The sequence below is a fragment of the Mus pahari genome, chromosome 1 (genome assembly GCF_900095145.1).
Source record: "Mus pahari chromosome 1, PAHARI_EIJ_v1.1, whole genome shotgun sequence".
Taxonomy (NCBI): Eukaryota; Metazoa; Chordata; class Mammalia; order Rodentia; family Muridae; genus Mus; species Mus pahari.
In genome coordinates, this window is record NC_034590.1 from 157,967,626 (window position 1) to 157,991,036 (window position 23,411).

The 23,411-nt window shown below is 49.0% G+C and overlaps 1 protein-coding gene across 4 annotated transcripts in view; it reads left to right on the forward strand.

Moving 5' to 3' along the window:
* Window positions 1-23,411, forward strand: part of Wbp1l (WW domain binding protein 1 like) — a 57,465-nt gene that overhangs the window by 17,260 nt on the left and 16,794 nt on the right. The window contains exon 1 of one of the 4 annotated variants that reach the window (XM_021194934.2): window positions 7,808-7,970. The exons of the other annotated variants lie outside the window; for them this stretch is intronic. Within the exon in view, the coding sequence (XP_021050593.1) occupies window positions 7,944-7,970 (27 nt within the window). The 5' untranslated portion in view covers window positions 7,808-7,943. Of the gene's footprint in view, window positions 1-7,807; window positions 7,971-23,411 lie in introns of those variants that run through there. 4 annotated transcript variants of the gene reach the window in all.

A 23,411-nucleotide genomic window follows, 5' to 3' on the forward strand; every position in this document is an offset into this window, starting at 1 on the left:
CCCGAGTGCTGGGATTAAAGGCGTGCGCCACCACACCCGGCGAGTTTTTGTTTCTTAAGATTCTGACAATGAAGAGCCATGTGTGTGAAGGCAAAGACGCTGGCATCTGCTAGCCCATTTCAGGGGAGAATAGTCACTCTTAGGACTTGGAATACAATTCTCAAAGTCTCAGGAGGCTGGAGAGGTGGCTCGGTTACTCAGAGTACTGACTGCTCTAGCGGAGGACTCGGTGTGAGTGCCCGCACTCACATGGTGGCTCACAACTGTAGCTCCAGTTCCAGGGCATCCGATGCCCTCTTCTGTGCTCAGTGGGCACATGCGCACATGTAGACAAAATAGACACATTTAAAAAGAACACACTTTGAGCTCTGGGAGTAAGCCTGGCCCTGCCCGTCTCCTAACTTGGACCCCAGATGAAAGCATTTTTGAAGTATATTGGAAGCATAGGGTTCAGGAGTTGCTGTGGCTGGAAATGGAATGACATGGGGCTAAGCATCCCTTGCCCGTGTCGCAATGTCCTCTGAGTTCCGCCACCGTCTGTCCTCACCCACTTGGCTTAGCGGCTGGCTTGTATGCTCTCACGGTCCTTACAACCTGCAGACTGGTTGTCTAGGTATGTTCTCTTGGCGTTTCTGACCACTAACTGTAAATCTAGAATAGGTTTGTTTTCCTCCTAGACAAAGGGCAGAGGGTGGGTGGTAAAGGAAGGACCACCAGCTGGTGTAAGATCCTGGAAGGGAGGGGCACAGTGCCTGTAAGCTGTGCTTCCAGTTTGACCCTGCTTAATCTCCCCATCCTTCATGCTGCCCCCAGGCATTGCTGAGCATTACCAACCCGAGCTAGGAGAGAGCTAGGAGACCGGCTGAGTAGCTGCTCCCCATTTCCCATAATCAAAAACCGTGTGAGGAGGTTAGCTCATGTCCTGGTCCTCCCAGGAGAAAGGGAATTTTGCCCCTGAGATGGTTTAAATACTTGTAATTCCTCAGCTGAGAATTAAAGATGACCAGATAGTGAGACACAAGGCCGTGTGGTGGTACTAGTCTATAGTCCTAGCACTTGGGAGGTAGCTGGAGATAAAGGTCATTGTCTGTTAAGTTGCAGGTTTGAGGCCAGCCTGGGCTACAGGAGACTGACCATCTCAAATAACAACAACAAAAGGCACACACAGGAGGGTGTCCTAACCCCTTCATCAAACTTCTCGAACCCAAGGTCAGATTCAGTTATTCTCCCGATCTTGTACTGGCTTGTCGGGTTTTTGTGGCCAGGAAAATGTTACTAGCAGTCCTGTTTAGCAGTTCTTTCCTTCCTCCATCTTTCCCCTGTGTGTGGTGGGGGTGTGTGTGTGCGCGCGCGTGCCCATGTGCACATGTGTGCATGTGTGTGTGTACGTGCGCATGAGACCACAGATTGAGCATGGGTGCCTCCCTCAGTTGCTCTCTACCTTATTTTGTTGAGAAGAAGACTCTCACCAAACCTAGGTCCATGAGACTTACCCAGCCTAGGTTGTATGAGACTTTATCAAGCTTAGAAGAGGAGCTAGGCTGGGTGTGGGGGAGGGCAGAGCTGGGAGGGAGGGCGGTTGTGAGGAGTCACAGGAGTGGGTGGAGTACCACTAGGAGGCTTTCTGCAGGTGCTGGGACCCATCATCCCAGGCTGCTTCAGGTTGGGATGCTGTGAGTCCTTGCCTTGGGTCAGCCATCAGTGCAGTTGCTTTCCTACCAAAGACCACATTATTATTTTTTTTTTAAAGATTTTATTTATTTATTTATTATATGTAAGTACACTGTAGCTATCTTCAGACACTCCAGAAGAGGGCATCAGATCTCATTGCAGATGGTTATGAGCCACCATGTGGTTGCTGGGATTTGAACTCCGGACCTTCGGAAGAGCAGTTGGGTGCTCTTACCCACTGAGCCATCTCACCAGCCCGACCACATTATTTTTATCTTGCCCAAAGTTTACATAAAAGTGAGAGAAGTCAGCTTTGGTGGAGCCCAGGAAGCCCCAGTCATCCTGAGGGAGTTCCATTTCCTGTGACTTCTGGGGTGAATCATACAGGTGGTGTGACCTGGTCTCTCTTTTGTTTCTGTTCTGTCACGATCGATCCTCCTATTACCGTTTCCTCCAGTGCTACAGTTGGAGCTAGGGTCTCACACCTCCCATGCACCAGGCAAGCACTCAGTCCCCGGCCCTTTTATTTCAGTGCGGTTTAGGATACGTGAAAAGTGTTTGCAGACAGCTTGTTAGTTCCTGTGTGATTCTTGGCTATGCGCCTTTCTGGTTAGATATATTTATAAGGTCAGAAAACACCCAGAGTTTGGAACAGAAGTAGGCTTCTTCTGCCCCTCTTGAACAAGTTGTGCTCCTGGGGGTGTCTGTTCGTTGTCAGTGACGCCTAGAGTCACCAGGAGCTTCAGTGAGCTCTAGACCCAAGATAGCGGATGCTCGTCCGTCAAGTGAGTGTCTGCGGACTGATCTTTCCCGTTCAGAAGCATTCTTTTACTGGATTTCAGAAGTGGGAACTGTCAGTGAGTTTTAGCTTGTGTAACTCTGATGTCCCTCCCTCTTGAAAACGTGGAGATTAAAGCAGGGTTCGTGGCCCATGCCTATCTCAGCACGAGGGGAGGCAGTAGGACCACTGAAGGGCATCCTGAGCTACATATGCCACATGGACCTCAAAGTTGTGGTAATCCTCCTGCCTCTGCCTCCCAAATACTGGGCTTACAGACACGCCCCGCCATGCTTTGGTTCTTGCCTCCTTTTCTTTCTTCCTCACATGTTCTGTGTGTGTCCATCATACTGGGCTCCCTACAGTGTGCTCCCCCCCCCCACACACACACACGAGCTCCTCTTCCATTCTTGCAGCTGTCTCTTGTGCCAGTTTCTTCCTCAGAAGTTCTTAGGCTGCCATCTCTACCCAGCCCTTTTATTTATTACGTAGCGCCTGTGTTTGTCTCAGTGTGTGCTTGTCTTTGTCCAAAACCCAGTAAGGACACTTCCCGCTTGCTTTGACAACACATACACTAGAGCTGTCAATCAGGGTTCTTCACCACAGTTTGTCCTGGTGGCTGGAGGCAGCCGTGAGTATGAGATTCCCAAATGAGTCTGGGAGACAACTTTAATTTATGTCAAAATACTATTTCTGTGTGCCAAAACCATTGCGGAACCACGCAGGCCTGGGCGAAGTGCTCGCTCCATCTCCTGGGGGTGGGGAGCACCCTAAATCAGTTACCTCATTTCACTCAAACTTAGGTTTCCCCATCTGGGACATTGGAACTCTCAGTATCTGCTAGAAGTTTCCTTTTCTGGATATCTGAATGTTACTTGATGTGGAGCGTGTGGTCACCTATGGCAGCTAAGGGCTCTCCTCAGCCACCTTCTCTGAAAGTCCGGGAAGAGGAGAGGAGTCTTGGGCTTTCAGGATGCTTTGAGGAAGGAGCAAGCCGTGTGACTCACAGAACTCCGTGTGTGCGAACGAGGTGTACGTTTCCTGCCTCAGCACGTATGCTGCGCATCTGCCCTTGTCCAGCTCCCGGACACAGATAAGCCAGGATTCTTGGTTTCTGGCAGCTGAGCAGACTTCTGCATGGCCGCTTGGCAGCGGTCTGTGAATGTTTGTCTGGGGTGGAATCTGACCCATGGCATCTCCCACGATAATCATTTCAGGATCATTTTGTTAGCACATTGAGAAATGCCCCCACCCCCAACTTTCCTGCTACTCTTTTTCTTCTTCAAGTGAATAAATGGGTCTATACCCAATGCTAAGAAAAGTCAAAGCTTGGATGTTTTGTGTTGCTGGAGCCTCTGGACAGGAGGCTGTCTTGGGCCTGCGAGAGCACCCACTGCCCTGAGGCCTGGCAGCCGTCCTGTCCTGACAACACCATTCTCTCTTCACATCCTTGACTGTAAGGTAGAGACCCCTAGAGGTGTCTACTTTCCTATCAGAGGGTCTCATGACCGCTGTTCCTCAATGTCCCAGAGAACCTAGGCCCAGGAGTGTCTCCAGCTTGGTCCCCATATGGGCACTGTTACATATTGAGAATAAATGACAACCTTAGACTTTGCCGGTCATCTACCGTATAGAACTCAGTTCACAAACTGTGTGCCAAGGCTGTGACTACCACACAACACACACTGCTGTCAGTCCCCGTGTGAGTCTTCTAAGGCATGCTACAACCCCACCAGCTGTCTGTGTGCTCTGTGCTTGGCAGTCACCTGATCCTCACAGCTACTTCTTGGATCCATTTTTCTCCCTCTTGGTAGCTCTGGTCTTCTGGTATCTTGACTCTTGTATCATAAAAAACCCCCTTGAAGCCAGAGCCTTCATTTGAAATCTTACTGTCCCACAGCCAGCTGCATGCTGTATGCTTCAGCTACTGCCACCAAGTAGGGACAGTCACACTATATCCTGGGTTGTGGTGTTGAGGTGTTGGTGAGGTAGAGTGCCTGAGTCTGACTCAGGTTACGATAGAACAGATAACCAGCTCTCCGATCCTCGTCCAGAAGTGTAAATACAGATGTGTGGATTGTCTGGAAATGTGCTGTCAGAAGACTTAGACCATATCAAAGAGTAACGTCTCTGAGTATATATGCTGTTGCAATATGTCTCAAAATAGAAAGTTAACCAGAACCCAAGGGGTAAGGCTTTTTGGCAGTGCTGTCTTGGAGGGTGCTCTGGGGAGGAGAGGGCTGAGCCAATGGGACACTAATAGCGCTCCGGGGCAGCGAGCGAGCAGGGTGAGCTTAGAGCATTGTGACAGCTGATTCTGCCTAGTTGTGGTGTAGCGTGGCTTCCTTTTCTAAGTGGGTAAGCTCTGCGTTGTTTCATTCTGCCTTGACATGAAGATGACGGAGATGACTTGAGGGAGGACTTTATTTTTGGCTCACTTTCCACTATGAGCCTGGATCACTTGAGAAAAGAATATCCCAGCCCCACCCCCAGGCCGGCAGCCATGGCCATCTTGCTCCTCAAACCCCAAAGGACTGGGTTGTGGTGATGATATTTGTCACTGGGTTGTAATGATATTTCTAGGGCATGGCAGAAAGTGAGCTCACCTCCCTGAGAGTGCCTGAATTAGCTAACCCCCCTTCTTTTCTGTCCTCACCCCCGGATCTCAGTGTTTAGGGAAGGTTAGTCACCAGCGGGCTGAGGCAAGAACTAGGTTAGTGTGAACACTTGTCAGCACCTTTTCCCGAGCATTCGATGCTGCTCTGACGGTGATGCTTCTCGGTGAGGTGCCGCCTTGTGCTCAGACGTGTATAATCTTAGCTGCGCCCCAGCAGCCCCTTGACTAGAAGCCCTGTCCGGAGCAGGATCCACAGAAGGTTGATCCGTGAGGGGGAAATCAGTCTGTGATGCAGACCCTGACAGTTTTACTCCTTCCCAAATTGCCATTGATGAATTTGGTTTAGAAATGCAGGGGTTGGACATGTGGCTCAGTTGGTAGAGAGCTTGCTTGGCATACGTGACATCTTGGGTTCTGTCCCCACCACCACAGGTGTGGCACACCCTTCTGAGCCTAAAGCCAGGAAGGTGGAGACAGGAACATCACAGGTCAGGGTTCTTTTTAGCTGTATATAGCGGGTGAGTCTGTGGCCAGCATGGGCTATGAGAGATCCTGTCTCAAAGAGGACTACAGAGTAGTTCAGGCATGGTGTTGGCTCGAGCCTGCAATCCCAGCATTTGGGAGGTAGATACAGGAAGATCAGGGCATGCTTGGCTAAGTGTGAGTTCAAAGCCAGTAAGGGTTATTTGATATCCTGCCTCAACCCCCACTTCCATCAAACAAAAAGAAATATGCGATAATTCTGTAACCCATCAAAGCAAGGCGTGGGAGTTATTTAATGGTGGTATCCCTGGCTCTGAGAACACTCACTGCCTGGCCTCCGTGGGTGGTCAGTGGGTGTGAGATAGATACACAGGCGCATTGACATCCAAGCGCTCTTTCCCGAGAACTGCAGGTGCCTGTCTGTCTTGTTAGGTCGGTACAGACTAGAGCTCTCCAGGAGAGACTGGAGACACATTTCCTAGTTTGCTTGCCAAAGTTAAATTGTAACATGTTTTCTGGTTCCCAGCGGTTGCCAGGAAACTGAGGAAATGAGGGGAAGGGGTTGAAAGCCAGCTCACTGGTCTTTGATGTCCAGTCTCATCTGTCTGGCAGTTCAGCCCGTTTGTGAGGGCTTACAATGGACTGAGCGTATCTTGAAAATACATTATTTGCCCCAGAGTGGCTCTCTAGGCTCTAGATACCCACAGAGACCACCACTCAGTACACCAGCCTTTTGTCTTCTCAGGAAAAAAGTAGGGGTCTGTCCTTACAGGAGCCTCATGGAATGGCTCAGCCTGCTTGGCATATTCATTTTCTTGTCAGGAAAGTCCATGTGACCTTGGCCATCAGCTCTGACCTGGAGGGAGCACACTGTCTGGTTGGAGTCTGACGGTCAGGCAGCTCACGTGCCGCCCCACTGTGCTGGGTGCTGGGTGCTGTGCGTGCCGTGTCTGGTTGGAGTCTGACGGTCAGGCAGCTCGTGCTGCACCTTACTGTGCTTGCTGCTGTGCATCCTAGGTGGGCTCAAGATGGTAATTTACAGAAATCCTTTTTGGCTTACGTGGGTCAGGCCCAGCAGTGCCACTGTCATGGAAGCCTTTGGTAAGTCTCACGGAGGGAAAAGAACTCCAGGAAATTAGACAAAGATGAACCATATGGACTCTTGAGTTGAGGGAATTGTAGTGGATTTGCAGTCTAAATCACTAAAAAGTGACTCTGTTCCCTTTGAAACTGTGGAGTCAGTGCTGAGCTGGGGGCGTAGTATAGCCCAGGGGGAGAGCCCGTGTCTAGCAAGGTGGGGCCAGTGAGTTCAATCTCAGATCACACACACACAGAGAGTTATTTCTGCAAATCCACACCCAAACGTGGAGCTTGTGCTAGCGGATGTGTGTGGTGTAGGATTCAGGTCTGGGGAGTGCTCCCAAGGGTGCTGCTCCTCAGGACGATCAGGACACTGACCCCTGGAGCTTTGCTTCTTTGGCAAAGCTTTCTGGTTGTCTCTGAGAACCAAACTTAGCAAAAAGAAGAAGCAGGGCAGATCTAAGGGAGCAGAGGTTTTCCAAACCAAGAGTCGGTTTAAATATAGCTGACCTGCACTGCTGGCGGCTGGGGGTGTGGTGGGACTTGTTGTACCCTTTGTAAGGCAAGTGAGGAAAGATGCTGGCACCTGAGTGCACCCAGTATGTTTATGAAACATAAACTCCTCTGTACAGCAGGGAGCCCAAAGCAGCCGCCAGGGTTTCTACCTAAGCCGGGAGAGGCCTCTCCAGGCCCCTCTGCATCTATCTGCCTCTTCCCTGAGAGGTTGGGGCGGCTGGCTATTGTTTTCAGCATTGCCACGGATTGGGGTGGGGGTGGAGAGAAGTTTCTTCGAAACCGGCAGTCGCCAGGCTTGGATTTCTCTCCTGAGGAGAAGCAATACCTTGGGAACTAGTCCTTATGCAGAGAAGCAGGGCTCTCTTCAGTTTCCCAGACTTGATGTGCCTGCCAGGACTGGGTCAGAGCAGGGGGAGCGAGCACCAGCTCTGGGCTGGTGCTGCCATCATGGCTTTCCTGCACATCCTCAGTATTCCATTCCTCAGCAGCTGTCTGAAGTTTTTTCTGCTGTGCCTGAACTGATGTCATTTCCCCCTTGGCAGACAGCTTGGGCTGTGCTGCGTCTGAGATATGTCACGAGAAGGTGGGGGTGGGTCGGGGCCAGGCGGGGGTGGGGGGGGGAGTAGTGAGGAGAGCAGGCGGCCCGCTGGGTCCCAGGACTCTGTTCACTCTGCTCTGGAAGACCAGAGAGCTGAGAACACGGAGCTAGCAGCCACCCACCACAGGCCATGCTCACTCCGAGACCTTAACTTTTGAGAGCCCTTTGTTGCTAATGTTAGTGGACGATGCTCCTGCAGGATGCCGTTCCTCTGGGGGCTTAGACAGGTAATCAAGCATTGATCTTCGGTCGGCTGGGCTGGGGAAGGGAAGGGAGGAAGGGTGGGATCTGCTGTTTTACCACTGTTTTGAGTAGAGGGCATGTTTTAGAAAGTATCTTAGACTTGGCAGGGTAGCGCCAGACATTTCCAGCCGTCTTTGCTTGCTGCTTGCTCCTAGGCTCCAGAGCTTTCATAGTCTTAACACCCGTGTCCCCGAAGTGACCCTAAGGCTGTCCATTTCTGACTTTGCATTAGCAACCGTAAAGCTGTGTGTGCAGTTATTTGGAGGAGACTGTTGAAGAGTGAGGCATAGTAGGGTTCTTGCTGACCCTCCCCGCCCCCCATCCTTCTCCATTTTGATTTAGTGAGGCAAGAGCGATTTCTTCCCAGTCCACTGGCGCTGAAGGGCCTGGGGGAGGGGTGGGCAGTGGCTCTAAGCCCCCTGCACAGGAAGGCAGTTTTCTTTCTTTTGACATCGTGGCTGTGGGGCTGAGGTAACCAGGACACTTCAGGGGCTGGGGTTGGAACTGCTTGTTTTGGCCCTGCTTGACTGATTTGTACGGCAAACAGACCCCTGTGGCAGAGGCTTGATGCTTTGTTGGCCACTGTTGTGGGGGTGGGGGTGGGGTGGGGTTCGATTCCTGCCGGTAACCCAGTGTGGAATGAGAAAACAGTAGCAAGGGACCGACCGGCTGCTGTCCCTGAGCGTGGACACTGAGCCAAGTATTTGTTCCAGGGCTTCTGAGAGCCTGACACCCCACCCCCCTCTTGGTCTGAGAGGCATGTCTATATTGGAATGTGTAACTGTACCCAGCTGCAGGCCTTCAGGAGGCACACATCCTCTGACGCCTCCCTCCGGGGGAGGCAGAGCCATGGTCAGCTCAGACCCCTAGTCAGAAGGGAGCCCTGAGGGCAGAGTGTAAGGTGAGCAGATCTCCCAGGGGTGGCCCGAGTTCTTTAAAAGTGGGTTGGGAAAAATGCCTGGAGCAGTCTGTCGCTGCCAAGCTTCAGAGTGGTCCTCTGATGCAGCGAATGCATGACAAGCCTATGTGAAAGTTTCAGAGTGGTCCTCTGATGCAGCTGATGTGGGACAGCTCCATGTGAGCACTGTGCGCCCTTCCCTAAGAAGAGCTACCTTTGACCTTGGAGCATGGTAAGGTCTGGAGGGTGTATAGAACCTTGTTAGACAATGAATGGCAGAAACATCCCCTTCCGCAGCTGGGACACAGTGGAAGAACAAGACTGGGAGCGCAGGAGATTTGTGCTCACTCAGACTCCTTCAGGGTCCCCACTGGCTGCAAACCCCATCCTTGGAATGCAAATAACAGTATCTTCTCGAAGACGATGTCAGGAAAGAATGCGTGTGAAGCACCAGTATCTTGGCTGGCTCTCAGGAAGCTCAGAATCTTTGTGTGGTGTCTGGTGCCAGGGTGGAACCTCGGGCTGGGCACAGGGCAGCCAGGGGAATCCCTGAGCTCCAGCTCTTGAACTATTATTCCTATTTCTAATTGGTGTGCGTGTGTGTCTCTGGGTGGGTGGGTGTGAGTGTGAGTGAATGCTCACACAGACCACATGCACTGGATCCTGGAGTTACCAACCATGGTGCTGAGATTCGAATTCAGGTCCCACAAGAACAGTGCATAGTCCTGACTGCTGAGCCTCCTTTCCAGCCCTATTCACACAGTATTGAAGGACCCGTGACTGCAGTGGCACCGGGGCAAGAGGCTGCAGGCCCCTTTGCAGAAGTTGAGTGAGTTCAGTGTCTGTGTACACCCGTCATTCAGTGCCCATCATTGTACACTGACTTGGAGTTGAGAGGCTCTTTCTTACTGTGCCAAGACAACTTCATCTCATATGCTAGAGGGACCAGAAGGTGAAGGCCTATGTCCCAGAACCCCAACCCAGCTGAGAGAATGAGTTGGTGGGGAACATTGAACTGAGGCCCTCAGAGCACCCCAAAGGACAAGATCTGGTTTTCTAGGCTGGTTCCTGAACAGTTTTCTGGCAAAAGACCAGAGGGCTTCTAGATGACCCTTAGCACCCTCAGCTTCTGCAGTTCAACCTCTGCCTGCTGAAGTAGTTGTAGCTTACATAGTTTTGTTATTTCTAGCATTTCCGTATATGACAATCCCATATATGGAGTCACGTAAAACCAGCTGTCTAATGATCCTTGGTGATAAACTATGGGCTCTGGGATTGACCTCAGGCTGTCAGGCTTACACGGCAAGCACTTCCTGTCTGCTGGGCTCTCACTGAGGGCAGCCTGGTGCGAGGATGTGAAGATACAAGGCCCTTTCTTATATTGCATACCAAATAAGGACCTTATGCCTAACTCCATTGTTCTCAAATGTCATGAAAGTAGCCTGAAGAGGGGTTTGTTCAAATGTAGCTTTTGTAGATTCTTGTGGGGCTCAGGAATAGTAGTTCTGTTAAGTTATTCCAGATGTTCATGGTCTACATAATTTCAGATATATTCTGAGAGATTCTGGCCTCTGGGGCTTAGAGACAAGACAGTGTGGGAATATGAAAGGAGAATGCTCAAGGATAAGGTAATGGAGGAGAAAAGCCACTGCATCAGGCGAGTGGAAGGTGGCCATGGCAGGCTTTCCTGAGATGTTCTCTGACCAGAGCCTGACAGATAGTTTACTAGACACCTGAGCTGGGGAAGGAGCAGTCCAGACAGATCAGGTGAGGCGTGTGACTTCAGCTTGTTCCTGCAGATGAAAAGAGAAACTGCCTTTTCTCTGTGAATCTTGGGGTTCAGTTTGTCTGATACAAAACAAGAACCCCTAGGCATACCAGGTATTTTTATCATTATAGAGTAAAAGGGATCCAATAAGGCCCTTCATAGATGGATGGATGGATGGATGGATGGATGGATGGATGGATGGATGGATGGATGGATGGATGGGTGGGTGGATGGATGGGTGGATGGGTGGGTGGGTGGGTGGGAGCATGACCTGACTTCAGTGTGTGTGAAGAGCAAATGAACCTCAGTATGTGTGCATTCTTTCATGTAGGGCATTGAGGATAGCTCAGTAGGGAGAAGCTACAGTGCTGACCAGAGAGCAGTCCACAGTGTGTGGGAGAGCAGTCCACAGTGTGTGGGAGAGCAGTCCACAGTGTGTGGGAGAGCCGAGGTGTAGAAATTTCCTGGTTGTGCTGCTGTGTCCCAGGTTTTAGGCAGAGCACACAGTTAGGCACACTGTCATGTTGTGGTTTTCTGGCCAAGAGAAAGTCTAGCTTGAAGTCTGAGAAGATAGAGGTTGTTTTTCAGAGAACAGCAGCAGCAGCAGGGGCTCGGCCTGCAGAAAGGAGTGAATTCTAGTTGTGTCAGGAGGTGTTGAATTGGTAATACTGGAAGATTCTTAGGATCAGCATTCTGTACCTGAAGAGGATTGTGCAAAAGTAGTTCAAAGTATGTTTAGTATGCAAAGATGGGTCAATGCTCTCCCTGACCCGGGAGGGCCGCAGTCTCTGCTAGAATCAGTGTATGGGTAATGGAGAGACTCACTAGGTGCAGATCTTCCTCACATGACATTAAAGGGGACAGGTGGCTCAGAAGTTCCAAGGCTGACAAGAGGTCCTGTGCAAGCGATGGTCCAATTGTTACACAGTTGTTCCAGTCAGTGGAACACAGGCTAAACCCTTGGAGACAATAACTTATATTAAAATTCTGTCTTCTATGGGGGAGGCCTACTGTGTCCTAAATTGTCTACGTCATGGCTATAGGAGTGAGGTGGAGGTGGAGGTGGAGGTGGTTTCTAACACCAGAAATATGTGGTCTCCAGTGGAACTGAAAATAAGTCTTTGACCTTCTTGGAGTCTTTTGTCCATGTTGAAATTGATCATGACAAGAGGCATAAGGAGGCCGACTCCTGGTCTCCTGAGGAGCTATCTGTAACCAAAGTCTCTGGCTTTGGGTTTGCTCACTATTAGCCAACATTTACTTGGGGGGTAGCATTTATTACTTCAAGACCACCACCGCATGTGAGGGGGTCTTATCTCCGTATTGCCAAAAGGAGAATGGGATAATGGGATTCAGGAGGTCTGTGCTCCAGTGTACTAGTGGTGTAATGGTCATGACGCATTCCCTAGCACTCTGGCTTGGTGCTGTGGCCTGTTGCCTGCTCTGTGACAGAGGACCAGGCTCTGGCTTCTCGTCACCCTGACCCTTTTGAGTTTAGCCTCCACTCCACTGGGATCAGGGCAAATTAAGCAAGATTCAGCTTGGAAGGGAACTAGCTGTGTATAATGCAGCAGCCACCAAAGTGACCCTTGTTTATACTGTCGGAGGCTGAGCCAGAGCCCTTATCTGGACTGATTGTAGAAATCCTGCAACAGGCAGGGGAACACCCCTGCTCTGCCCTGCGATGGGAGGTGAGGAAGGTCTTTTTCCCAGGCCTGCCTAGGTTAGGGTTTGAAGCCCTTTGGTCTTTGTAGGAAGATGCTGCATTTTTTTTTAGGAGGTGTGACTTGTTCTTTGTGACATCTCTGATGAGAAAGGCTGAAGAAAGACCAGGACCTGGTGGCAAAAGGACCCTATCTGTTGACTGTGACTTTTCTCTAGGACAGAGTCAAAGACAATGGTCGCTTTCTCCTGTGATGGAGAGAGAGCCCTTGATTTTGACCCATCTCTTTACCTTAAAGAGGTAAATTTTACTCCATGAAAACAGTTATTTGATCATTTTTTAAAAAAACCTAATTTGGGGGCTGGAGAGATGGCTTGGTGGCGAAGAGCACTGGCTGCTCTTCCAGTAGGTTCTGAGTTCAGTTCCCAGCAACCACATAGTGGCTCACAACCATATATAATGAGATCTGATGCCCTCTTCTGGCATATAGGCATACATCCAAATAGACCACTCATACATAAATAAGTAAATCTTTAAAAAAAAAAAACAAAAAACCAAGCAAACCCTAATTTAGTTATATTAAAAAGCTGTAAAAGTCCTTGTCTTGTGGGAATTTCTTCTCATGTCTTAGCAGACTTCACTGGTCTTTTAATTCTCCATCACTAGCACATCTTGCTGTTAGCTGCTGATCTGCAAGTTGTGAGTTGAAACAACCCTAAATGGTAACCTGCCTTAATTTCTGTGTCATCTATGGCCACTGCTTCTTTGGGCAGAGTTCAAAACCTGGACCTCAAGGAAGGCAGAAGGCTAAGGAGAATTGAAAGTTGGAAATTACCCTTGGCTATGTAGTGAGTTAGAGGCCAGCGTAGGCTATGTGATAAGACTCTGACTCAAAAAAAAAAAAAAAAAGGAAAAGGAAAAGAAATAATGCCATATCTTTGTATTTCTTTAATCAGTGTTCTCTTCTATGATATACACTTCTTTGTGGATTAATGTGTGTATCAGTATGTTGAAATGTATTGCGTAGTCTACTTACAAATATATAAAAGTAAAATCTGTAGCCATTGCCTTTTCTGTGTCCATTATAGGAAGTTTTGAGCAGTGAAGCCTCAAATAGAAGTAGAGGATAAAAACATATTTAAGAATTAAAAAATAAATCCTGTTCAGTGACTGAGTTCTAGAGTGCAGACTGAGGCAGCTCCAGAAAAGGATGTTGGCTCTGCAGATGGCTGGCGTGTGACACTGGCTTCTCTTTCTGGAAGCAGCGTGGGGTTTACTGGTACTGTGTTCTGTCTGAGACTTCGGTTCCCCAGCTTTGTAGTTATTGTTTGGCTCCTTTGCCCAACAGACAGGATTCCAGGGGCTTCCACTGAACTGTGACGCAAGGTCTCAATTTTGGTTTCAGACAGTGCCTAACTTAGTGCGTGGTTTTCAGTCAAGGGTTTGGACTTTCTGGTTCCCGCCAACCACAAACACTCATGACGTCCCACCCGGAATATGGCCCTGCTGTACAATAGGAAGCCCTGGGATAAGCTGGGGCGGACTCCAGCACGCTTGGAAGTATCTGCAGCCATTCTCCCACCTCTGAGAGAGGTTCTGAATTTTGGAACTGGGCTCAGTTTGTGCTGGGTTACTGTAAACCTGGGGAGCTGGGCTCATTTCTCACCCACCTGGGAAATGAGATCTCTCGGCTTTAATCTTGGGAGGTTCTCTGCAGGCTGCTGCATGAGAGACCAAGAGTGACTTGTTCCAAGGGCTTTGTGGCTCCATAGTCCTCAAGCCTAGGGTTTCCTGAAGGGTTTTCGTTGGAGTAGATGCGTGTGTGTGATACTGACCTCAGTCTTGTCCTTTGGGAGTTCACAGAGCACAGAATCCGTAAGCCAATCAGCGAAAGAGACTTCACAGAACACAGTCATGTGATTTTTGACTAGAACAGTGCTTTAAAACTAGGGGCAGTTTGGTGCGCGCCCCGCCCCCCATGTCTAAACACGATTGGCTGACTGTAGGCTGGCTGACTAAATGCAAAACCCTAGGGTAGAAACTCCTGACACCAGTCAGTTGCTGTTCTGAGAGGGAGTCATGGGCCTTAGAGAGGAGAGCTTGCTATGTAGCTAAGGCTGGCTTTGAACTCCTAACTCTCCTGCCTTGGTCTTCCCAGAGCTGGGATGGTATGGTAGGTGTGTATCACTATGCATGGGATGGCTGCTGCAATGAAGGCAAGGCAGATGCACCTTTTCCTAAGCCTCCTGCGTTGGTGACCTTCCCAAAGACTTGGGCCTTTACGTCCAGTTGCCCCTTAGTCAGCAAGGACTTGTCTAATCAAGGACAGACAAGTTATTTTCTGTGTGTGTGGAGGAAATAATCCCAAACCCTTGTAGACCTGAAATCTCATCTCTTACCCTGTGTGAGTTAGGTATCTACCCCCCAGCAGGGCCAGATGGAAACCTTACCCAGAAAACTCGACAGCTTACACGGTCAGGCAGCAGTTACTTCACTACTAGGCCATATTTCGCGCCCCATATCTATTACAGCATCCTAGATCCATTGTAGTCTAATTCTCATAACAGACCAACCCTCCACCCTTTCCTAAACCATGGAGTCTGTTTCAACCTCTAAATGTAGGTGTCGAGTTTTAGAAAGTCCTTGATTCTTTGAAGTTTTTCAGTCCTGGAGACAGCTCCTTGGTGACCCAGGGTTTCTTTGTCTGTCCAAGGTAGGAGCAAACAGGCGACTGGAACACTGTGGGTTGCAAGGGACAGCCATGTGAGGTGAGCCCTATGGCGTATGCGTTTGGGTGCCATTGAAACTGGTGAGTTTCTCTTAAAGCAGGCCAGTGACACAGCCTTGGTCGCTCAGGTCCCTCTGAAAACTATACCTTTTCTTTCTGGTCAAAGAAATGGGTATTTCCTCACATAAACAAACAGACATGTATGCAAAACACCAATTCACATAAAAAACAATAAATAAAATTTTAAGAAAGAAAAGCCCTTCAGCACTTGACACTGGCGGCCTGGTTCTCTTCCCATTTGCTGAGGTGGCGGGGATTCCTGAGGACCAGGAAGACTGGCCCTGTCTGACGTGGGACATGTGGCGCACTGCTTTGAGCGTCACTCTAGAAAACCGAGGGGTGCCGCTGATACTCGGTCCTCCCCAGCCTGCCTTACCCCCAGTGACCACAAAGCTGGAGGAGATGATCAGCTGCATACAGGGATCAGCCCAGCGTGACTGAGTCAAACAGGAGATGGCTGGGTCATCGGCATGAGGGGAGAAGGGATGGAGCCAGGCGAGGGTGGAGCCAGGCGAGTCTGTGCTCTTGATTTTTCTAGAGTAATAGTAAATGTGGGGATTAGAAAATAAATACCTGGGCTGGAGAGATGGCTCAGTGGTTAAGAGCACCGACTGCTCTTCCAAAGGTCCTGAGTTCAAATCTCAGCAAACACATGGTGGCTCACAGCCATCCGTACTAAGATCTGAAGCCTTCTTGTGGTGCATCTGAAGACAGCTACAGTGTACTTAGATATAATAATAAATAAATCTTTAAAAAACAAAGAAAATAAATACCTTTAAGATTTGCTCTTATTTTTATTATTTATAAGTGTAAGTCTGTGCGTGTGTGTACAGGTGCCCCTGGAGGCCACATGAAGGCATTGCATTCGTTACTCTGGCGATTCTGGGCCACTTGATGAAGGGGCTGAGAACTGAACCCTGCTCCTTCTAGAAGAGCAGCAAGCACTCTTACCTGCTGCAACTTCTCTCTAACCCCTGTATTTATGTTCTTTCTTTTTTTTTTTATTTTATTTATTATATGTAAGTACACTATAGCTGTACACTCCAGAAGAGGGAGTCAGATCTTGTTAGGGATGGTTGTGAGCCACCATGTGGTTGCTGGGATTTGAACTCTGGACCTTTGGAAGAACAGTCGGGTGCTCTTACCCACTGAGCCATCTCACCAGCCCTGTATTTATGTTCTTACATGTTGATGCCTGCCTGCCTCCCTCCCTTTTCTCCTTTAAATGAACAGTGGCTCAGTCAGTAAAGTCCCCTAACACCTATGTGAAGAGCTGGATCAGAGGATAGAGAGGTGGCTTAGCAGTTAAGAATGCTGGTTGCTCTTCCACAGGATCCAGGTTCTGTTCCCAGCACCTACATGGCAGCTTACAACTCCAGTTCCTGGAGATCAGACAACTTCCTCTGACCTCTGTGGGCACCAGGCACATGGTGCACTTACCTACTTGTAGGCAAAACACTCATATTCGTAAAATGTAAGCAGCTTAAAAAGAAAAAGATAAAGTGTGTCGTACTTTGAAAAGTACACAGTAAGCAGCTGCCCTGCCTGCGCCCAGCCTATGCCCTGCCTTCACCATTTCAGCCCTCTGCTCTCTAAGTCAGTCCTTATTAAAAGGAGTCACACTTCTTAGAGGCCTGTGGAAGAAGAGGCTAGTGAGGTGGGGTCACTGGGGCCGCCTTGTCTTCTAGGGGTGTCCAGGAGTGGAAGAATGATCCTGTGGTATGGTATCTTATACCCTGTGGCCAGCAGGACCCCACAGAGCTGTAGTGCCAGGGCCTTACCAAGTGGGCTTTAGGAAAACCTTGGGGTGTGTTGCAGCTTCGGGTTTTCACTCTGGGATTTTCCTATAGGGTCAGGTGGCTCTTGGTGCGGGTGTTGTCCGGTTCCTAATAGCAACACAGGAAATGGGTTTTCATCTCTCTGCTGCTCTGTTTGGGGGCAGTTTAATGAGGTCTCAGTCACGAGGCAGCTTCAGAGGCAGCAGGACTGCCAGGTGGGGGCTGCCTGGTGAGTTGTCACTTGTTTTTAGATTATATGTTTATGATTTATTGCGTCTTTTAAGGAATGGGACGTAGGGCAAATAATTTAATACGCCCTGATTCTGAGTTGATGCTTTTGTGACTAACTGTTGGGACATGTTTGGGATTCTAGAAGGAACATTAGCCCTCATCTGTTTTAGAAAGCACGGAATGTTGCTTTTATACATATTGTACATCCAAGACAGTGACACTCAACCTTGAGTATATATGACATGTATAAACCAGGGAGTGCTTTTAGCTTTTATTTACTTTTTTGTTGTTGTTTATTTTTTAATTTTGTGTGTATAAGTGCTTTGCCTACATATATATTTGATCGTCACATATGTGCTTAGTACCCCCCTGAGGTCAGAAGAGGGCATCCAATCTCTGGGACTAGCCCCAGTAGACAGTTGTAAGCTGCCATGTAGGTGCAGGGAATCGAATCCCTGTCATCTTTTAGAGCAGTAAGTGCTATTAACAGCTGAGCCCATCCTTCCAGCCTGTAGTTTTCATTTTTAAGTGTGTGTGTGTGTGTGTGTGTGTGTGTAGACAGTTTCATGTAGCCTCAGGTTTGCTATGTACCTAAGAATGGCCTGGAGCTCCTCACCCTCCGGCCTCTGCCTCCCAAGTCGTAGGACTGCACTCCAGTGCCACCATACCTGCTCAGGGAATGTTTTAGCGAGGAGAATTTTCAGTCAATGATGCCAGAGGTCCTGGCTGTACCTTAATAAATACCTCGGGTAGTTCTGCTCACCAGCACTTAAGGGAAGGCTAGCATGAACCTGTTACCTTCCTGCTTTCTAGAGCATTGCTGGCTCCAGGCTCTGGACTTTGTATCTAGAGAATGAATGGGAGAGGGGGCAAAGCCCTTAAGGGGTGAACCACACAGTAAGCCACGAGCTGTGAGGCTGAATCTTATCAGGGCTGGTCTGCTGCTTCTGTCAGCAGTACTTGCAGATTTAGCTCAGACTGTTCTTTTGGGAAACTGCTGAATTCTACCAAACAGCTCAAAAGTCCACCCCCAATGCCTCTGCGCACATGTCTGAATCTTGGTTAACATCTTAGCAGTAGCCCGCTCTTTCAGAAAGGATGAACTTCACCTTTTGCTAAGCAAAGCTTAAAGTGTAATGGTCAGGCACAATATACATTGTGGGGGATACAAAATTAGTATATGATAGCCTCACTGTGGGGAGGGTTAGACTAATGTGGGAACCGACAGGCAGGAGCCCTGCTCAGTCCTTCCTCCTACCTTGTTCAGGGTGTCCCCTGGGCAAACGAATGCTCCCTCCTCCTTAGCTTTGTGAGTAGCCTTGAAAATCAATATTAGGGATGATGACGTTGTCTTAACTTGCTGGTTGTTAAAAATGCAGGTAGCTGGGCATGGTGGCTCACATCTTTAATCCCAGCAATTGGGAGGGAGATTAAGTGGGTTCTGTGAGTTCAAGGCCAGCCTGGTCTACATAGTGAGTCCCAGGACTAGAGAAACATAGACTGTCTCGATCTCCACCCCCACCCCCATCTCCCCCCCAAAACCCACTAAGTAAATCCATGTAGCTGTGGAGAATATTTTTATAACCACCAAAGAGCTGGCCCTGAAGATCCTGACTTTTCAGGATTTGGAGATTCTGTTTGCCACCTCTCCTTGACTCACATCTGTCTTGTGAAAGCTTTGTTCTCTTTTGGCTTCAGTCCCTAAATCAGGAAAACCCTGTACCAGTGGGTGTGCAGTACAAGAACTTGTCTGTTTTCTGGAGAGCCATTCCTAGGTTCAAGGATGGAAGAAAATTATCTTACTGTTTACCTTGTATTTGGGAAGTAGTTATGAGGGTTTCAAATGCTCGTTCAATCTATTAAAGTCGCCGCGATCTAAGGAGAGACTGGCAGAGGCCAGGCTTCTTGCTGAGCCCCTGAGATCCGCCGTACCGACCTGTACCAGCTTCCCTCTGCTCCTTGAGAACACCAGAGCGGTGTCTTCTCTTGCGTTCCCCAGCCTGGAGCAGCGCCCAGCATCTTCTTGTCCTTCGAGCTTAATTCTGATATCACCCTCTCAGGCGTTCCCTGCGCCCGCCTTGGTCCTCTTCTTTTCTGTTCTGTTGTCCTGTAGATAGAGATAATTACTCTTTAAATTCTGATTTTATTTGATACTGAGGACATATCTGAAAACTTCCTAGTCCTGTTTCATAAAGTATACTAGATATATTCACTTCCACCCCAGGATTCCATATTGTAAATGTTCTGGATTCCTTTCTTCAGCTACCTATGCGTATTGCCTTCTTCCACTCTACTTCTTGAGAATTTTTCCATTTCCGCGTGTTTTTCTCACTGAGGAAAACACATTTTATTAGGTAATTTCCTCAAATCTGCTCTCTGGATTATTACTTGTTTTTTTTTTTTTTTTTTTACTTTGTCAAGTCTCTGTATAACCCGTCTATTGAAGTTTTTAAATTTGACTTATTTTATGTGGGTAGGCAGTCTGCATGTAGAGGTCAGAGGTCAGCTTGCAGGCGTTCACCCTCTGCCCTGTGGGTCCTGGGGGTGGAACTGGGATTATCAGGCTTAGTGACAAGCGTCTTATCTGTTGAGCCATTGCCTCTGCTCTGCATTTTTATCATTAATGATTTTTCCAACTTTGTCGGCTCGCTCTTGCTCTGATTCGCCACCTCCATCCGCTCTGCCATTCCCGCGAAGACATGGGATGCTTTATGACTCTGCATGGCACGGTTGCCCGGCTTGGGGGCCACTTTGATCTCTGCATTTTCTACTTTCTACTGTCAAACCAAGCATTGGCCACTATCTCTCCTTTGATAATTTCTGTTTCTCACGGTCTGTTCTTTCTTTTGGGCTTTAATTATTTGAAACCTCTTCTTTTTGTTTGTGTGTGTTTATGTGCAAGAGTATGCCTGTGCATGTGTGCGTGTGTGTGTGTGCGTGTGTGTGCGTGTGTGCATGCGTGTGTGTGCATGCGTGTGCATGCGTGTGCGTGTGTGTGTGTGCGTGTGTGTGTGTGTGTGTGTGTGTGTGTGTGTGTGTGTGTGTAGAGGCCAGAGGACAGCCTTGGATAGTCTTCTTCAGAGTCTATTGTCCCTTCTGTTTGAGATAAAGTCTCTCTAGCCTAGAACCCCCAAGTAGGCTAAGCAGCATGAGCCCGAGGGACCCACTTGTCTCTAGATTTCCAGCACTGAGAGTTCAAGTGCACAGCATGCAGACTTTCCATGTCTTGCTCTCCTCAGGTTCAGACCTGGTGTGCTGTACCCTGGTTCTGGGGCTGCACTCAGGCTTCATTCTTGCAATGTAAGTGTTTTACCAGCGAGCCATCTCCCTGGACTCCTTCCTTCCTTCCTTCCTTCCTTCCTTCCTTCCTTCCTTCCTTCCTTCCCACCTTCCTGCCTCCCCCCTTTCCTCCCTTCCTTGTTCCTTCCCGCCCCTCCTTTCATGTTTTCTTTATGTCTTTTTCCCGGATGGGGTACCCTGTACCTCAGACCAGCTCCTGCTGGTGTTCCTGCGTGAGCCTGCTGAGTCCTGCAATTATACACCAGTAGCCACACCTGGCTGAAACCTCTTCTCCTCTGGCCACTATCACATAAGGTCATTTTCCTTCTAGCTGGTATTAGCCTATTATTTGTTGAACTTCCCAAGTCTTGTTTGTGATAGATCATGTTTTTATATATTTTGCATTTTACTTGCAAACTCGTCTTCAGTAGAGCCTCATTTGTGGGATTCCTTACTGTGTGTCTTAGCGTTTCTATTGCTGTGATTAAAACACCATCATCCAAAGCAACCCGGGGAGGAAAGGGTTTATTTCAGCTCACAGATCCACATCGCAGTCCACCGTCAGGACAGGGATCTGGAGACAGGAGTAGAGGCAGAAGCTGTGGAGGGGTTTGACTTACTGGCTCACTCCCACAGGTTGCTCAGCCTGCTTGCTCATAGCACCCAGGACCACTAGCCCAGGGATTGGGCTCACAGTGAGTTGCACACATCGGTCTCAGTTAAGAAAGTGCTATAGTCTTGCCCACAGGCCAATCTGGTACCGACATTTTCTGAATTGCCTTGCAGAATGACTCCAGCTCATGTCAGGTTGACATAAACCTAGCCAGCACCGTTGATCCCTTGTCAGCCTGACAGATAAAAACATCACTGTTCAACTGGAACCGTCGTTCTCATTTGTCCCTGGATGGCATGTCAGTGTCACATCATAAAACATGGGGCTTCTGGCTAGATTTCTTTGGTATTTATATTTCTTTTGCAAGATGTCACAAGGCTGTTGCTGGCCTGGGAACTGCCTCCACACCTCACCCCGCAATTCTTCCAGAAGTCAGTTTTCTCCTTCCACCGTGTAGGTCCCTGGGGGTCACTCAGGTTGTCAGGCTTAGCTGCAAGCACCTTTATCCACTCAGCCATCTATCTCACAGGCCCAGAGGCCCTTCTTTCTCCATAGCCAGCCTCAGCTCCCTCCTCCACACGCTCCTGTCTGCTGGAGCATCATGGTGGGAAGCACGGCAGCATCCAGGCAGACTTGGTGCTGGAGAGGAGCTGAGAGTTCTACTAGTTGATCTGAAGGCAGTCAGAAGACTCTCTTCTTCAGGCAGCCAGGAGGGGAGTCTCCTCAGTACTGGGTAAGGCCGCGTATCCTCATAGTGCCATTTCCCATGGGCCAAACATACTCAAACCACCACGGTGGGTATTCCAGTCAAGTCTCATGTTAGTTTGAGGGAAGGCCCCTCTCCACTCCATTCATATCTTCTTCATTACTACTTTGTACTATGGGCTTTTTTTTTTTTTAATCTGTATTTTCCCTTTGAGGGTCCCATATTTTTGCATGTTTATTTTGTTTTGTTTTGTTTGAAACAGTGTCTTACTATGTAGCCTTGCCTGTCCTGGAACTTGCTATGTAGCCCAGACTGGCTTTGAATACACAGAGATTCACCTGCTTGCACGCCCTGAAGGCAGCACACTCAGAGGGTCCCATCTCTGTATACTGGGGCTTGGCTCCACCTCTCCTGTTTCAGACCGATCCCAGGTCATGTAGCCCACTGTGCAGGGCACCTAGAAAGGTCTGGCCTCGCTTCTGAATGTGGTTTCCAGTTCCCCTCCACAAGTTTTGTTTCCTGGGGCAGCTTCCTTGCAAGCCCAGCTTTCTAACTAAAAGATTGGTGTGTCGCTAGTATTTCATAGTCCAACTGGTGCCTGTCTGCCCTTCCTGGGAGCAGTGGAAACTTGCCCTTTGCCGATTGCCTTTCCATGGCTGTAGTATCCCGCATGTTGCCTGGCATATGACTAATGTAAGGGGCATTCAGGGCGTAGCTCAGTGTCCGTGGTGAGGGTGGCGGTGAATGTTTCCACTAGAAATTTGTCCTCTCTGCAGAGAGAGCCGGAAGTGGGTACTCCTGTGCCGGAAGTGGGCGCTCCCGGGCTGTTCACATCGAGCAGCCGAGAGCTGGTGTCCTGTATGCTTGAGCATCAGTGAAGGACTTCAATTTTCCTGTTTTTCACTCTTAACCTTTAAAACTTGAGCGCCTGCCTAAGGTTGTGAGGATGATGTTGACTCCAGCCAGCTGCTCCGGGGGTTTTCCAGCCCCATAAATTGGCAAATTAAAACCATGCCTGAAGAACCCTTACTGCCCAGCATCTCTTTCTATGCTGGCACCGAAAAAGTTCTCGTGTTGATTAAATTGACCTTTACAGTGGCTCAGCTAAGAATAGCAAGTACAAGACATGGAAAGCGTTGAAGAGGGCCTGGTCAGCCCCAGAGCCTTTGCTGCCACCAAAAAAAAGGAAATAATCTTTTGCATCTGTGCAAAAGATGTGCCATTCCCCAGCTGTCGTAAGAGCGGCCCCACAGGTCCCAGGTCAGCCTTGACTGCTTATTCTCTGTGCCACTGTTTTGTTTGGTGTCTTATGGAGCTTGTCACCGTGTGTGGTGCCAGGGGCCTGTGGTGGCCCTGTAATAGACCCACTCTCCACCATTGCCGTTATTAAGGTGAAGGCCTTGGTGCAACAGCACTTTTATAAAATGTGTGGACATTCTCCTACATGGCTGCCTGTGTGCCACATATGTGCAGTGCGAGTTAAGGCTCTCCTGGCGCTGGAGATACGGATGGTTGTGAGCCACCGTATGGATGCTGGGAATGGAACCTTTGCCCCCTGGAAGAGCAGCCAGTGCTCTTAACCACAGAGCCATCTATCTCTTCAGCCCTGAGCGCACTTAGATTTTACAGTTCCTTTTTGAAGTGCGCTCTCTCTCTCTCTCTCTCTCTCTCTCTCTCTCTCTCTCTCTCTCTCTCTCTCTC